The sequence below is a fragment of the Olea europaea genome, chromosome 13 (assembly GCF_002742605.1).
Source record: "Olea europaea var. sylvestris chromosome 13, O_europaea_v1, whole genome shotgun sequence".
NCBI lineage: Eukaryota > Viridiplantae > Streptophyta > Magnoliopsida > Lamiales > Oleaceae > Olea > Olea europaea.
Genome location: NC_036249.1, coordinates 24,932,011 through 24,949,384, shown reverse-complemented (window position 1 = coordinate 24,949,384; position 17,374 = coordinate 24,932,011). Strand labels below are relative to the sequence as shown.

The following is a 17,374-nucleotide window of genomic DNA, read 5'->3' as shown; positions in this document are numbered from 1 at the left end:
TGATTTATACCTTCTATTGAGTCTTCAACTTCTTCAGTTGTTTCTATTTCTATTTCTGCTTGTTATATCTCTTGATTCATATATACTATTTCTTCAAATTCTTCCTCAGATGAGGATGTATCTAATTCATAAATGCTACTGCATTCACTACTTAAATCTCCAAAATATTCAATTGGTTCTATATCACTATCATCTTGGAATTTTTCATAAATTCTAAGAGTTTTTATATTCTGTCTATCTTTCTTTTTAGGACATTGAGGGGCAATGTGTTCTTCTTCATTACAGATGAAACATCTACATTTTTTATTATTTCTTGGTTTAAATTTTTTATTCCAATTTCTTTTCCTGAAATATTTTTGTGTGGTTTAAAATTTCTTTTCTTGAATTTTTTGTAGTTTTTGAATTTTCTTTTATATTTCTTATATGGTTTATATTTCTTCTTATGTCATCCAAATTGTTCGACTTGGCCTATATCTAATTTTTTCTTATTTTATATGCTTTCTTACTTTCTAGGGCTTCTCTGCACCATATGCATATCATTCTTTTTGTAAATTCAATTTTACTTCCAAAACTATTTATTTTCATTCATTCCTCTTTTCCTAGAGGTAATAATTTTTCATATTCTTTTAATAACTTAATTCCCCATGGGAATGGTAACTTAGTAAAATAACTCCTTAATATAGGTTTTTTTTCTTGATAATCTCCTTCATTTAATATATAGTATAATTCTTCAAATTTACATTTGTATCTTTCTAATTCACACATATCACATATCTTTAATTTTTTCATTGCTATCATTCATTCATTATATTCATCTTGTTTACTTTCTTCTTTATTAGCAGTATATTCATCTCCTAAAAATTCTGTTTTTAAGATTTTTTCAAATTTTTTTAATATCTCATGTATATTTTGATCATTTAAAGTATTTTTATTATCTAATACTTCAGTTCTATTATTTCCATACTTTATTCTTCCTTTAATATATTCTGGTAACTTTCTCAACCATTCAGAAACAATTCCTCTGAATGTATGTTCTATAAATTCAAAAGCTGTATATGTTTCTCATTTATTAAATTGTATTGCTAAGTCTGTACTTTTCATCCATGTTTCAATAGCTTTATTTTTATCTACACAGTTTAGATCTAACCATACTCCTGTTGTGTGGATTGGTTCATTATAGGATTTCATTGGATTTATTTCTTTTATGGATTTTTTTTTTTATATTTTCAGTATATCTTTTCTGTGTTTTCCTATATTAATTAATACCATCATTAAGTGGTATTGTAATACCATAAGGATAATCATATTCTTCATCACTACTGAATTCTATTTTTATATTTCGACTTGATGATGGATTAATATTCATCTTTCTATTTTTCATTTTTAGTTAATTTTTCTAATTGCTTTTTATATTCATCATACTCTTCACCAGTAGATTCTAAGAATTTTTTTTCTAGTTCTTCTACATCTGTAATCATATATTGATTTTCTTAATTTTTTTCCCTTTATTATTTTTTTTGAGTTATTCTAAAATCTTGAGGTGGATTAATTATAATCATATCTTTTCCTTTAAGATTTTTATCTAATAGAGCATTTCCTACTAGTAGATTATGTTCTAAATTTTCTAATCTTTTATGTATATTTTTAAAACTTTCATTTGTGGTGTTTTTAGGTAAATAGGGATAACTAGGTTTTTTATGTTTTCTACTTTTTTCAAAAATTCTCCATTTATATTTTCTTCATCTATTATGTTCATCATAATTTTAGGTTCGTAATATGTCTCTGATACCATTTCAGCGGAGTGTACAGCGGAGGGGTTAAAATTTTTGAGCCAATTAAAATCTTCATAAGTATTTAAAATATCACAATAGAATTTATAAATTTCACTATCTTTTGTTAAGACTTTTTCTTTAATAATTATAATTAATTTTTTAATTCTTCTTTCCAAATTAAGAATTATTTTATGTATATCATTTTTGGTTTTGATTGCTCTTTTATCTATATAAACATTTTTATGTTTTAATTTTGGACCTAAATATTCTATAAAGAAACTTTTCAGATTTTCTTTTAAATAATTTAATTCATCATCTGTTGCTTTTTTAGATCAATAATTTTTTTTATAACATTTGGATTTAAATTTATTAAAGATTTATGATCTATATTTCTCTGAGAACCTAATTGAAAGTTTTTATACATTATAATAACTTTTGTTACAAATTCTTTATGAGGGGTATTGATGAAAAGATTATTGTTCAAAGATGTTGTTCAAATGATTATATTTTTTAGTCTAATCTTACAAACTCCAATATTAGGCTATATGTAGGTATTTCTCGACCTTGCCCCCTTATCTGGTCTTCAACTCTACCCATTTCCTAGGAAGAAGGCGAACCAGACCTTCACTCTCCAGAACAATGGCGGGAATTTGCGCTTTAAAATGCCCTTGTTTTCGTCCATCTTCTTCTCCCTCTTTTTCTTTCAATCTACTGCGAAGAAATTCATACCGTGCCAGATTGCCAAGTAATTCTTTTTTCATCACTCTTTTCATTTTCAATCCCCTCCTTCCCCCTTTTTATTATGTAAATGATGATTATCAATCATGAAAAAAATGTTAATTTGCTCTTTTTTTTTTCAGGAATATATGCGTTTTCCAGCAACAATATTAAAGTGGGCTCCAACATTGAAGTGGAGGGAACTCCTTGGAGGGTTATTGGTAATTCTTGCTAATTTTACCTACTTGTGTCCAAAGGTATGGTTGTTGAATTGCTTATGGATCAAGATTACATTTTTATGACTAATGATTTCCTGTTGACTTGTACAATGTTATCCCTCTAGTTTATTTTGTTTTTCAATTTTGATATAAAAAATTCTTTCTGTGCACCTTCTAGTTTGAGTATATGACTAAAATGCACTAGCATTGTGAAATTCTTGAAGTCATCTGTGCCTTGTACAATAAACTTTGCATCTCAGAGATCGAAATAATGAAGAATTTTGGATAACTTTTATCCTTTGTGGGTTTGAATTTTAGATCAATTTTGGGTTGTCGAATTGATCGAGTTTAAGTGTTTATAGTCTACTTTACTGATTTTCATTTGACATGTACACTGTTATTCATTCAGTTTCTTTTATTTTGGATTTTAATTTAAAACATTGTTCTTCTGCTTCTAGTTTGATTATATGACTGAACTGTACTAGCATTACAGAATCATTAAATTGATATGTGTCTTGTAGTAGTAGTATGTGTATCGGAGTTCTGAAAACAATGAAGAATTTTGGATAATTTTATCCCTTTGCCTTTGGTCGGGATTGTTGTCAGTCAAACAAGAAATTTTTATTTTCATTGTTTTGTTCTGTGTGTGTGTGTGTTGGGGTGAGGTGGGCGGTGATATCAACATTTGGAGTTCTGGAGTTGAAATTGATTTGGTTTTTGGTAAATCTTTAGAGTTTCTCCACGTGAAACCCGGCAAAGGGGCAGCATATGTGAGGACCACGCTACGCAATTACTTGACAGGAAATCAAGTCGAGAAAACTTTCAGAGCTGGAAGTAAGGTAACCCTCTGTAACTTTTGAATTTTGGTTCTTGTTTCTTTCCGGATTATCTACAGAGAATTATGTCATGGATGGAGTAGAGAAAATCTAGTATAACATTTACAATACAAGTATTCCATGCGTTAGATAATCTGATTGTTATGGGGCAGATAGAAATGATCTGTAAGCCTTGTTATCCTTAGTGGTGGAAAGTTTAAATGCACGGTGCATACTAGGTTGGTCTACATTTTGCGTGTTAAGTTGTAAAAATATTTTTGCAAATGGAAATAACTATAAACATTTTAAGATTTTATTGGGCATCTTGCCTCCGTGTTGAATTCTATCTATGCAAGTACAATCAATTCAATATAAAGTTAGATGGTTGACGGCCATGAGGTCAAACAAGACACTATTTGGTAATAGATCATGTTTTTGCTTCTGGGGTAGCCTATCCTTCTTCCATCTGTGTGATGTATTTTTTAGCTGATGAATCTTGGTGCTCGACTAGTGGTAATAAGAAAATGGTGTATATACCAACTTCATAATTTGATGGATTCATAATGCTGTGTCTAGTAGATTTAATACAGTGATCACTACAATGCCTATCACTTCATGACATATTAAATTGCGGGGACGATATCAACAGGAGTTTGGTCGGATATTGAGATAAGCACAGCCTAATGATTATCTTTCATTGGATGGTGCAGTCAATATTTCTTTGATTGGGTTATAATAAACATAATTTCTACTTAAATTTATGGGGCAGTCAATCTTTCTCGATTGGGTTATATTAAGCATAATTTCTACTTATCTGGAAAGTCTTAATTCTCTTTAATTTATCCATGTTTAGTGTCTCTTTATTTATTCCGTTATGCGATGCAGGTAAGATGCTTCACTGAGATAACTGTATGCCATAAAATTGTAATTTTTTTTTATCACGCTTCCAATTTTGAAGGCATATATTTTTGTCAGGATCCTAATACTTTAGTCCAGCTGTATTCACACTCTGCCATTCCTATCCTTAATGCCATCTTTGTGTTCTGCTCTTTGGACAGATTGAAGAGGCAGATATATTTAAAGAAACCAAACAGTATACTTACAAAGACGGTTCCCAGTATGTCTTTATGGACTTGGTATACTATTTTCTGTTTTGATCTTCATATGATTGCCTCAATAGTAGATACTCTTTTCAAGTAATTTTATCCTCTTTGAGAATATTAAGGCAACTGTCAAAGCATCATCATTACTCATAATAGAGAAAATGGTGAAAAAGGCTCACTATTATGCTATGCTACACCTCTGCTCTATTTTAACATTACAAGATTATCTCTTCATTCCATTGCCGGCTTATGAGCATGTTTGGGGCGCCTTAGGCTTAAAAATAAGCACTACATGTGTGGCTTACATTTAGTGTGGATCCACCTACATTCAAATAAGCCACACATTTGGAGCTTATTTTTTAGCTTAAGCCATCCCAAACATGCTCTATTTCACACTGTTCTATGTTGGAAGGAGTAAGAAACTGTCAAAGCTAGATATCTTTCTGTGACTCCAGTAGAATCAACTTTAGACATTTAGACCAACATAAGCCAGGTGCTCAAGCTCAGACATAGGTTGCGAGTTCAAATTTTACCTTTATTCCATGTCCATTTAAATTTAAAAACAAATTTCTGCTGTCGGACTAAATACTATGATATTTCTAAAGAGGCAAATAATTATCTCATATATTTGGTACTTTCCTGGTAATAACTGGCCTTGTGCTTCAACTGTTATACTGTTCTTATACAGTGAGACAGTTGAGATTAGTAGCTTTCCACCAGTCTTGTTTATCTCACTTTGAAATTTACTTGAGGACACTTCTTTCTTCCTAGAGATACTGGTTTTCTTCAGTAATTAGCATGCAGTGGTACTGGAAGGCTAGTCTTATTTCCAAGTTTCATGAGTTTTATGTCATATCTGTCTCAGAGTTCATTTGAAGAATTCCATCTCAATGAGAAAGATGTCGGGAACAAATCGAAGTGGCTGAAAGAAGGCATGGACTGCAATTTGCTATTCTGGAAGGGAAAAGTATTGTTCAACTCTAGCACCTCTTTTCTCTGATTGGATCACGAGCTTTACGATAATTATCTTGGCGCCTGCCTTCTCAAATTTGTCAATTGTTACCTAAGGAAGCAAACATCTTTTCAATACAATCTCAAATGACTGCCTGATTTGTTGGTGTAGGTAATTGATTTTGAACTCCCTATCACAGTGAAGTTGACTGTGGTTGAAGTTGATCCAGGTGTGAAAGGTGACACAGCACAAGGTACTTTGACGCGTTTCTTGGTTTTTGGAATATTCCTATTTTGCTTGCTCTTGCTTGATCACCATTTTTGTGGTTTTCGAAGGTGGATCTAAGCCAGCAACCGTTGATACTGGTGCTGTGGTTACTGTCCCATTGTTCATAGAAAGAGGCCAGGAAATTATGGTGGATACTAGAACTGGGCAATACATGAGCCGAGCGTAGCCTGCTTGGAATTTTATCGTTTTTGTACAAGTAGAAGACTTTGCTATCTTTAACTATTTTGGACAACCAACCAACTTTTTCTCCATTTGGATTTCGAGAGAATGTTCTGCAGCTGTTAGTTATAAAAGAGCTTCTGATGTTAGCAGTTGATGTATCGAAGGTGTATCTTGATTTAGTACTGTTTACTAAACATGCACATGCACATAAAATGGCGACTCGCCACCACTTTGGTATCTATCATGATTGTTTTGCCTAAATTGAGTTCTATCTCGCATCATATGTACTTCACCCCTTCTATTATCATATTTTTCAAATCTAATTTTCATCTCTTTACTCTTAAGAAAATTTATGACAATTTCAGGTGTACCATACTTAATGACGTTTTTAACTTTCTTATAAGAGTCGAAAATTTAATTGAGCAAGATTATGTCCTTATAAGTTTCAGATACAGACTCATCACAATTAATAATATCTTGCACCAATTAGTTAAAAGCATCTAAATTGTCATTGAGATCTTTTGAAGGGTCCATTTTAAAGCTAAAAAAAGCGTTCAAGCAAATAAAGTTTATTCAATGTAGATTTGAGCAAATACAGATCTTCCAATTTTTTTCAAAGTTCTTTGGTGGTTTTCAGTTTACCCATCTTTCTCAAAACGGCGTCAACAAGTATAAAATGACTGAGGTATAAGCAACCTTGTCGACTTCTTCCTTTTGTTTTTTTTTAAAAATCAGTTGAAAATTTGCCTTTAATGACCTTTGAAAAATTTTGTTAGACTAAAATACCCTTCACTTTTTGTTACTAGATTGAAAAATCATCTTTTCCGTTAAAAATCCTCAAATCAAAGTCGTCATTTTCACAGAACAGCAAAAAAAATCACAAAACACAATCCAACCACACAAAATAGTTCTAGAGTCACAGATAATATATTCCGTTCTAAATTTCCAGAGTTTCGTAAAATTCATGGTCTTAGATCAAGGAAATGTTCGAACGGGTAAGATCTCGATATTGCAACGAAATCAATAAGCAGTGGAAGTAATAATGCAACAAGAATGATATGTCTAACAAATAATCAATTTCACATCAATTAAACACTAAGAACACTAATTTAACCAAAAGACAAGTACTCAATCAATTAGTTAAGAGCAAGTAATCCCAATTTCTAGTACAAGCAATGTTATCCCTTCACAGTAACCATAACCCTATTGTCACCCCCACATGATGACACGCCACTGCTGAAAATTAAACGGGTTAAGCCAATTTACCAGAGCGGATCTATTTCAGTCCATAAAAAGTGGAGAAATGCGAATTTGTTGTTTTAGGGCCACCACTATTCGCCCTAAAGACTTAGCAAATGTGTCAATTCCAATTAGTCACAAATGCAGATTAATGTCCAGGGGCAAAATCATTCAAATTTTCCTGTACAACCTGAAACACTAAACTAAACACATTAACATATTCGAGAGATATAGTAAGTAAAATGATTAGAAAAATCTCGCCACCGAACTGTCCACGCGCTGACGTCGAATCGCCCACTCTCCGCCGTCGATCACTGCCGCCTCCACCACGTGCTGTCCCTCGGGGGTGCCTCGACCTATTAAGTATAGGTCTGGCCTCCATTTATCCAACGGAGGTCTGGTTTGAGAGCAATTGAGGATTTCAGATTTGGGAAGGTTGAAGAAATCGCCCCTTTCTTCCAATTTTTGGTCTGATTTTTGCTAGATTTCGATAGCCCACGCTCTGATACCAAATGTAGAGTGTATATTGATCACCAAGGTTGGCCCAAGCTCAATTTTTTCCAACTAAAAAGACCACAACTCGACAACAAAGACCCAAGACAATAACCAAGCTACCATTTTTGGTTGACAATGAAATAATTTACTTAGAAGACCATAAAGATGCGCAATATCTCATATATAATCACCACAGGAAGTAGAAACTAAAAGAAAGCAGGAGTGTAGAAGAAAATACAATAGCCAAGAGTCAGAGAGAGAGAGAGGAGGGGACCCATTCTCTTGCAAAAGGAGAGGAAGACCCAATATATTAAGTAAAGTTGCCCAAGTATGGTAAGTAGAATTAGGTTAACAATGGGGTCGAGTAAAGGCCCAATAAGTAGACAAATGGACTGCCAAGTAATCTCTCTCAATTATGGCCATCTAGGAAAGCGGTTTGGGTCATGAGCAACACTAAAATATTAAGGTTGCTTCTAATGGCCCAATTAACCTTCTGATCATGTCGTATCGATTGTGGTTTTATAGTTTACGTTCAGTCATTTGGCAAAGCCGACTGAAAATTAAAACCGAATAACATCATAGCTTAGAAAGGTCGTTTGACAACAAATTGTCTAACAAGGAGAAACACCATTCTTGATCCAAACCCACACAGATCCTGAAGCGCTAGTGGCTCCACTACGTTGAATACCCTTCTCAAGCAGATTTGCTGCTACATAAATGGCTAAAGGCCAAAGATCAAACGTCCAAAAGTAATGGACCAATTNTGACGTCATCTTCCATGTAAAATTTCCTAATAAAATGATATAAATTATATTGAAAAATTTATCGCACAAAAATAATAAACGTTTATGAAATATTGAATTTTTTTAAAAGAAAAAACAAGTTAAACGTCTTTTATAGTACATCGTTTGACACATGTTTAACTATTTTCAATATCCGTTTGGACCATTCGATATGACTACGATGTAGTTCTCGAAACAAGCTTCTAGATGACGTAGGAGATTTGTGGATTCGGATAATATACGATCATTGGCAAATTTTAATATTTAGCATATTATCAAACTTTTTGAAATACTAATTTGAAACGACTTACTTTGATACATCATAACTTTTGCTAGGTTGATTATTTCGCACGTCATTAAGAAGCAAAAAACTAAGTTATGAGCACTTCGAAATGATATTAAGAACGTTCCGACTTCATTTGGCATGTATTAAAATAGATAATAAAATGGTTAAACAAATTATTTTTTGAAAGAAAAGAAAAAAAAAAAAAACCAAAATTTTGTGGGGTCATTTGACCCCATATGGTCCGGCCCCTGCAAGTAGTAACCATGGATGAGGTTTAATGACCATTCATTTATTTAACTCGCAATTCCAGTACGCACAATGGGATTACTGGTCACAATCCTGAAGGAATAGTTAAGAGGAAATTCTAATACACCACAATACTTATTGTTTATGTTTCTAGGGACATACACATTTTTGTTTTGCAAATATAAATTATGAGGGATATAATGATACATTTGAAATGGTATCAAAGCATTGTTCTGAAACCCGTTGTGTATATTAGTTCAAATCATCCATACATCTAGTAATTATGAAATGTTGCCTCCCGGAGCATAGTCCAATGGTGCAAAAAATAGAAGTGAGATTATCTCATATCTTGTTGGCAGTCGTAGTGTGGAAGTTCGATTCCTGAGATATGGAATTAGACCCCTTGTAGGCGCAGTGTACGAGCACCTCTGGTTCCCTGGCCTGTTAGAGTACATCCCACGATTTACCTCCCTCACAAAGTTTTAGAGGCGGAACGATGGGGGCCTTTAAAGTTTTGGTTCAAACCTTTTTTTTTTTTTTTTTTAATGAAATGTTTTTTCAGATAACAAGGCGGAAGTGTGGTGGGATGCTTAGAAACGTGTAAAGTTTGTGTAGCTATTGTGCAAGTAGTAGTAGACAGTATTATATATGACAAAAAGAGACTTGCATGTGCCCCCAGGGCACATCTTCAAGTGATAAAAGGAGAGGGTGGAGAAATCCAGCTTTGTTTGAGGCTATTGCGTCAAGGGTTCGAATCCTGAAATATGGATTTAGCTCTTGGGTGAGTGCAAGTGTACAAGCAGCCTTCCACCCTGTACCCTTGGAGGCATAATCTGCGATTTACCTTCCTCACGATACTCCAGGACAGGAGTGGTGGGGGACCCTTAAGGTTAGGATTTAACCTTTTAAAAGAGACTTGCATGTGACCAAAATTCTATTAGACTATTACAGCTGGCATTATAAATGTAGCTATCCTAATATGGAATTGAATTTGCAGTAGTAAATGTTTCTCTAACAGATCAAATCAAGCATTAACACGCTCAATTGCAGATGGATTGATGGCAGAATATTTCCCTTTTGAAACTAGGAAATGTTTTGATTTTATCTTATTAGGCTTTAGAAACTTCTTTAGCACTTTTGTGCACTCCAATCTCAGCTGCAGCTTTTGTTGAATAGGCTTCTTGCGCTTGGTAGCTTGGCTCCTTCCTAGCGTGGCTGACTTCAGCTTCACCTTGAAACTCAGCCTCTCACACCGGTCGAAAACCGTGCTTTCTTCATCCCCAAACCTTTCAAAAATATTTTCAATTTCATCTGTTCCATTTCACAAAGAAAATTTGTTATCACTCGAGAAAGCCTAGCAGACTGGAAATTCAAATACATACGACAGGATTAATGGTCCCAAACATGACGGAATAGTTGACCAAAAAACCTGTGTTGTGTTCAAATTGCACAACGATTTTATGATAATGGGGGAAACACATTTAATGGTTGCATACTGACTAGTAATGAATTTAACGCAGCTGTTTATGTGGTAACTTTGGCTTTGACAATTAGGATGGTTGTTCCATGTTATTAGTATCATTTAAATGAGGGTAAATTGCTAATTTATCTGTAAACCTTTGGCCAAAATTGGTATCTTTGTCCTTGACCGTTTCTTAGCTTAGTTCTTTTCCCAAACATTTGAAAAATTAGCATATTGAAGACTTGTTAATGTATTCCATCTAAAATAGTCTTAAAGTCAAGTTTACTGACCAAGCACTTGTTTAGTACAGATTTTAAGTCGATTAAAGTCAATTTTTTGACCTTTATTTCACTATTTCAGTCATCATTTTTGAATTCTTTTCTCACAAGTAAGACCTACTTTATCTCTAACGCTCAAAAAATCAATTATCAAAATTCTTACCAAACAAGCACCAACACAAATTTGGATTATCAAAAAATCAATTATCAAAGTAATAGAGTGCTTCTATTATTGGATGTAGTCGTTATATTTTGAGAGACGAATGCCAAAAAACCATTAGAACTCGTGCGCGGCATTATCGTCTCAAAGAGAAAGAGTCGAACTCTTGCCTTGATTAAATTCATATTAATACATTTCTTGTTTCTACTTTACGTATTTTGGTTTTGGTAAATTGAAATTCTGTCCCCTTTTTTGCACGTAAAAGATATGCTTTACAATATAATTTATGCATGACAATTTTTTCAACTTGTACACCACAATACTTAATGTGGAGAGAAATTTTGGTGGTGCTAGAACTGCACAATACAAGAGACTAGCATAGACTGCTCAGATATGTCATTTTTGTACAAGTAGAGTAGTTTGCTATCTTTAACTATTTTGGACATCCAACAGATTTTTTTCCTACGTGGATTCGAGAAAATGTTCTGCAGCTGTTCATTGTAAACAAGCTTCTGATGTTAGCAGCTGACAGATTGAAGATGTATCCACTTGAAAAAAATGTGGAGTACGAACTAAACATGCATTGCCTCTATAGAGGTGCATGTGTGTTCAAGCTACACTAGAAGTTTGACAGAGCTCAGACAGTAAATCAAATTTCAGAACAACATTTTCTAGGCTCTCTCTGTGGCACCACCCCTCGTTTCACTGCTAAACCATATACAGTACAAGCACCTAATGACCTTCCTTGTCTATTCAACTCATTAATCAAAATGTTGAATGTACTTCTGCTGGCCTTCCTATCTTTGTGAATTAGCATCAAAACTGATAATGCCTTGTCAACCTTTTGATCCATACAAAGTTTTCTAACGACAACATTGAAAGTGATTGTCCTTGGAGAATATCCAGTCCTAATCATCTCGTCTAAAATTTCAAACCCTTTATCATTCTCTTTTCCTTTGCAAAAGGCTTCAACCAGTAGATCATATGTACTAGGGTATATAGCACAATCCTCATTCTCCATTTTCTCAAACACTTCGTACACATCATTCAGCAGAGCTTCATCCTTTCGTGAACTCCTGCACAACCTTCTCAACAAGGTGTTGGTCATCCTCTCATCGACTTGAAAACTGATCCCTATCATCTCTTTATAAATCCCCAAAGCTGCATTAGTTTCACCCCATTTCAACATTCCATGTAACAATGTACTGTAACTTATGAAATCTGGCTTGTAATTCCTCTCCTTCATTTGCTTCAACAAACCAATACCATCCAAAGGCCTTCCCTCCTTAAAGTAACCATTAAACAGAGTATTGTAAGTGACTGCATTTGGTGTCAATCCCATTTCTAAAGCTTCATCAAGCAATTCCAATGCCTCATTTGATCTGCCCACTTTGCAAAAACCATCCATCACTGCGGTGTAAGTATAAATATCTGGTTTGAACAAAGATTTCTTGATATTCAATAGCAATTCATAGGCTTCCTCCACTCTCCCCACGTAGCACAGCCCCTTCAACAAGCAATTATATGTATTGATTGATGGCTCACATCCAGTTTTAGCCATTATATCAAACACCTGATAGGCATCCTGCAATCTCCCTTTTTGACAAAATGAATTGATCAATGTAGTGAATGTAGCAACATTGGGTTGGAAACCATTTTCCAGCATACGATCCAAAACAGTTTTCGCTTCGTTTGGCTCATTCTTGTTGCAGTAACTACTCACCAAAATTGAGTATGTGCAACTATCAGGGGCTAAACCGAAAGAGGATAAATTGGACTTCAATTTCGATGCTAATTCGAACTCATCTGCTGTGACCAAAGCCATAAGCAAATCGTTAAATTCTGATATGGTTCGTAATCCGCCCTCTCTTTGGAATTTATCCACAGCTTCATTTTTCTGAGAAGTGGGAACTGCTACAACTGTTTCAAGAAAATCTTGGAACTTTGGCAAAATGGGGGTACCTTTTGGGCTTTGAGTAGAGGTAGGAACTACTGCAGAAATGAGAAAATTACCATGCTGGGATCTGTTGCTGGTGAAAAATAATGGGGAATTCTGCACGGGTAGTAGGGAGGAAGAGTGAAGAGGAGAAGAAACTGGATGTAATGAAGATGCCGGACAAGAAAACATGGCAGGCATGGTGAGGGGATATTTCAATTGCCACTATTTTTGGTTGATAGTGGATAATCTGAGCTCAACCCGAATGATCTAAATTCATAAAATAGAGATGTTGTGAAAGATAGGGTTGTCAAAATGGGTCCGGATGACGAAGATTTTCTATATGGCCTATCACTATTCTTTTTTACTGAAGGGTTTATATTACTCTTAGTGAAATGATTCTTTCTATATTGCAATACATATTCTAATTTTTTAAACATTTTATCTTTTACTGAATATTTGAATATAAATCCATTCTATGATTTAATAAATAAGAATAATCTGCAATATATATTTCATATTTTTTAATTAAAATGTTATATTCTTCAAATGGTAAATTTATATTTTCTAATTGAGAGATAATATTTTTTATTTTTTTTAACATTATTTCTAATAGATTATCTAATCCTTCAATTGTATATCCTGACATTTATTCATACAAATAGTTATCAATTAATCCTTACGATTCTTTAAGATCCTAAAAAGATTCATTCTAATTTTAGCAAAAATTTAATAGTTTTACCTTAAGTTTGATCTGGACTTTTATTTTTAGAATCGAGTGACATTCGAGGTCTGAATTTGTAAACTGCTTCTTTCAACGGTCTCCTGCCTTCATGGAATAGTTACTATTTCAACTACTTGCTATCACTGTATCAACTTCTAAAGAATAAAATTCTAAATTTCTGTTAAAGAAAAACTTTCTTTTAGGAAACTTTTTATCAAATCCTTCAAGAATCTATGGGAATAAAGATTTAGAAACTCATATTCATATCAAAATATTGGAGTTTTATTTCTATCAGAATTTATATAAGACTTCTATTTGGTACAAAGGGATTTTCAGAAAAATCGATTTTTCAAACTGGGAATGATTTTTAGAGTAACTGTTGCTTACAATTCGAGATTTCAAGATAAGATGACATCTATCTATCACAATGACTCTATTTATACAAGTTTATGAGACTCTATTACATCATCGAGTATATCAGCAAAGGTACACTTGTCTTTCTATTATCTTCCTCCTTGGGCCTACATCTTCACATGCTGCTTCAACTTTTTATTCAAAGAGCATCTTATTTTATTATTGCTCTATTTCTTCAATGTCTTCACATGCTGCTGTATTATTATCCTCCATACACATTTGTCAAAGGTGCTCTATTATTATTCTCTTCCTTTATCTCTTCACATGCAGCTGAGACACTCTCTTAGCTAGTAGAATTCTTTTATAGTGGTAGGACATCCTGACAATTGATGTATATCGAATCTTGTAATATAGTCCTTTAAAATTTCTGATTTTCCATATCCTCCATTGAATACCAGCATCCAATTTTTATATTGACACAAGTATGAGAATTTTTTATCAAACAAATTTTTGGCAATATTGTAGATGGCTTTAATTTCAAGTGCTCTCCCATGTCTAATTCATGATTTTGTCACTGACGGAACTTTTCTATTATTTTCTGTAATATCTATTTGAAAATTGGCTGCAACATATCCAATTAAGATTATGTGTTCAACTGGATAGTAAACAACTCCATTGTATTCTGGACTTATTGAATAGAATTTCAAATATATTTTTTGTCATTTGACAAATCTGGATACTTCTTTTATGAATATATTATCAAACTTTAAAATTTCAATCAAATCTTTTTCTAAATATATCAAATCCATGAATTCATAGTCTGTAATAATTTTTATAAATGAAGGGTCTCCTCCTTCCATGACTTTTATTCTGGGATAAGCATTATTTCCCAGAGAGATGAAATATGAATCATTCATTTTTATTTCATAAGCAATTTTGATTATTTCGACATATTTTTCTTCTTTTGGATCTAAAGGAATTTTATCTTCTTGGTCAATGATGCTGATTGTTTTGATTTTTTTTTTATCTCCATGTTTCATAACTTTTTTTGTTGATGATACTGAAATGGAATCTCCTTTATTATCAGTTGGTATGTTGTCACGTCTGGGTCCACTGCTGCTTATAGCTGTCCCTGTTTGGTATTGGATTGGAAAACTCATTTCTGAGCTCTTTGGTATATCTGTCTCAGATAGTATATCTTTTAGTTGTGTTGCAATAACATCAACTTGATTTTTGAGTTCTATGGCATATTTATGATGATCAGTAGTGATATTCAACAATGTTTTTATATTTGAGTTGAACATCTCTGAGATCTGAGTTGCTCCAGAGTTTATATCTTCAGATTCTTCTTTAAGAAAATCTGTCTTTTTTTGTATATGTAGGATAGATTGGTATAATTCCGTGACCATGGCTTTATCCATCAGCAAATTCTATGTTTCTGCTGAGAAAATCTGTAAGAAAATTATTAACTCCTTTAATATGAACTATATCAAAATTATAAAATGCTAAATAAGCTTGTCATCTATGGAGCCTTCTATATTGGGGTTCTGATGGTAGTTTATTCCTGACTAATCTTGCAATTTGAGAATTATCAGTTTCAATAGTAAATTTCTTGGATAATAAAAATAATGAGAACTTCTTTATTTTTCTAATAATTGTTAGTAATTATTTTTCATGAGTAGTATAATTTATTTCTGCTTGGTTAAAAGTTTCACTTGAATATCTACAAGTTTCATTTAGATCTGTTTTTAATATTGCTGTCCAATATTTATCTGAGGTATCAGTATTAACAATCAAATTATCTTTTTCATCTGGTCATCTTAATTTTGGTAAATTTTGGTATTCTTCTTTTAATGATTTAACTATTTTTGTATGTTTTTCATTTCATCCTTTAGTATTTTTTCTAAGTAAAACTTGAATTTTATGTCTTTTCTTAGAAAAATTTTCAATAAATCCTTCTGCATAATTTAAATATTCTAAAAAATTTTGTATTTATTTTTTGGATTCTAATTTATCTGAAAAATTTTCTATCTTTTTTGGATATATGAGTTTGTAATTTTATCCCTCTTTTATCTATTGATAATTGAAGAAAGTTTATCTCTTGTTTTTCTATTATAGATTTCTTTTTTGATAGTACAATTCCTTCTTTTTTACATTCGCTAATAAATTGGATTAAATGATTTTTATGTTCTTCTTTACTATTAGAACATATTAATATATCATCTATATAAATAATAAGAAATTCATTAAACTTTTTAAAGATATTATTCATCTTTCTTTAATATATTTGTGGTGCATTTTTTAGACCAATGACATAACTAATCATTCATATTTTCCTTAAGGTGTGCTAAATACAGTATATTGTATACTATCTTCTTCTATTTTTGTTTGCCAAAATTCTGATTTACAATCAAATTTAGAAAAATATTGTTTTCCTCTTGCAAGATTTATTAACACTTCTTTATTTGATAGAAAGTAACCATCAAATTTAGTATATTTGTTTAATTCTTTATAATTTATGACCATCCTAACTTTTTCTCTAACTTGTTCAGAATGTTTCATAACCATAAAAGTTGAACTACTATGAGGTCCATTACTAGTCTAATAAGTTTTTGTTCTAACATTCTTTTATCTGATTTTTAAATTCATGTGTATCTTTTATAGTATACATCATTGGTCTTACTCTTATTATAACATTTTCTGTTAATTCTATTTTAACTTTTGGGTGATGTGGTTTCTAAAATAATAGTGAATTTTCTCCATAAATTTTTTCTAGTTGTTCAATTATTTTTTCTGTATTTATTTCTATTCATGTTTTTAGAACTTTTTTATACAATATTCTCTTTTTTTATTTCATTATATATAATTGGTTTTTTATCCCATTTATTACCATGCTGGGCTGGCTGAACTTTATAATGTTTAAATTCTCTAAAAAATTTTAATAAGTGTTAACAAGGTGTTTATAGCATTATCATATAATTATTTTGTTTATAATATTGAAATTGTTGAATAAAATCATTTCCTAATAATATATCACATTCTAATTTATCATATTTATATATTTTATTTATTGTAACTTGTTTACTTCCAAGATTTATATTAACTTTATCAGCACTATTAATTATTTGAGTACTTTCTCCTATAACTCCAGTTATTTTTATATTACTATTATTGTTCCATGATTTTATTAAAAAACTTTTAAATATTATTATATCGCTTCCTGTATCTATTAAAGCATAAATTGTCATATTTGTTTCTACAATAGTAATTTGTATATACACGACTAATGAAAAATTTATCTGATTATTCATATAATTCTTTTTACATAATATAATTTGTCCATTATAAACAATATATAATCCTTCTCTTTTTATACTATAATCTT

The 17,374-nt window shown here is 32.0% G+C and overlaps 2 protein-coding genes across 3 annotated transcripts; one reads left to right on the top strand and one right to left on the bottom strand.

Annotated features, from left to right (window-relative positions):
* The first annotated feature begins 2,304 nt into the window (after positions 1-2,304).
* Positions 2,305-6,288, top strand: LOC111407997 (elongation factor P). 2 transcript variants are annotated; one of them, XM_023037735.1, is made up of 7 exons: positions 2,306-2,517; positions 2,633-2,710; positions 3,440-3,546; positions 4,581-4,658; positions 5,491-5,592; positions 5,749-5,830; positions 5,913-6,288. In XM_023037735.1, exons 1-7 carry the CDS (start codon positions 2,412-2,414, stop codon positions 6,029-6,031), a joined length of 672 nt encoding a protein of 223 aa, XP_022893503.1. In that variant the 5' UTR covers positions 2,306-2,411; the 3' UTR covers positions 6,032-6,288. The 2 variants fall into 2 exon arrangements, with proteins under 2 accessions (XP_022893504.1, XP_022893503.1); XM_023037736.1 differs by lacking the exon at positions 4,581-4,658 and having other exon boundaries at positions 2,305-2,517.
* Positions 6,289-10,099: 3,811 nt separating this feature from the next.
* Positions 10,100-13,112, bottom strand: LOC111408583 (pentatricopeptide repeat-containing protein At5g64320, mitochondrial-like). Its single transcript, XM_023038328.1, has 2 exons — positions 11,642-13,112; positions 10,100-10,386 (listed from the first exon to the last, which is right to left on the bottom strand). The coding sequence occupies exons 1-2, from the start codon at positions 13,110-13,112 to the stop codon at positions 10,100-10,102; spliced, it is 1,758 nt and encodes a 585-aa protein (XP_022894096.1).
* Between the last annotated feature and the right edge of the window lie 4,262 nt (positions 13,113-17,374).

Coding starts and splice junctions, on each gene's coding strand:
- LOC111407997 (XM_023037735.1), top strand. CDS start 2,412: ATGGCGGGAATTTGCGCTTTAAAATGCCCTTGTTTTCGTCCATCTTCT. Junction 2,711..3,439: donor AACTCCTTGGAGGGTTATTG/GTAATTCTTGCT, acceptor GTAAATCTTTAG/AGTTTCTCCACGTGAAACCC. Junction 5,831..5,912: donor GAAAGGTGACACAGCACAAG/GTACTTTGACGC, acceptor TGGTTTTCGAAG/GTGGATCTAAGCCAGCAACC.
- LOC111408583 (XM_023038328.1), bottom strand. CDS start 13,112: ATGCCTGCCATGTTTTCTTGTCCGGCATCTTCATTACATCCAGTTTCT. Junction 10,387..11,641: donor ACAGAGAGAGCCTAGAAAAT/GTTGTTCTGAAA, acceptor GAAATGGAACAG/ATGAAATTGAAAATATTTTT.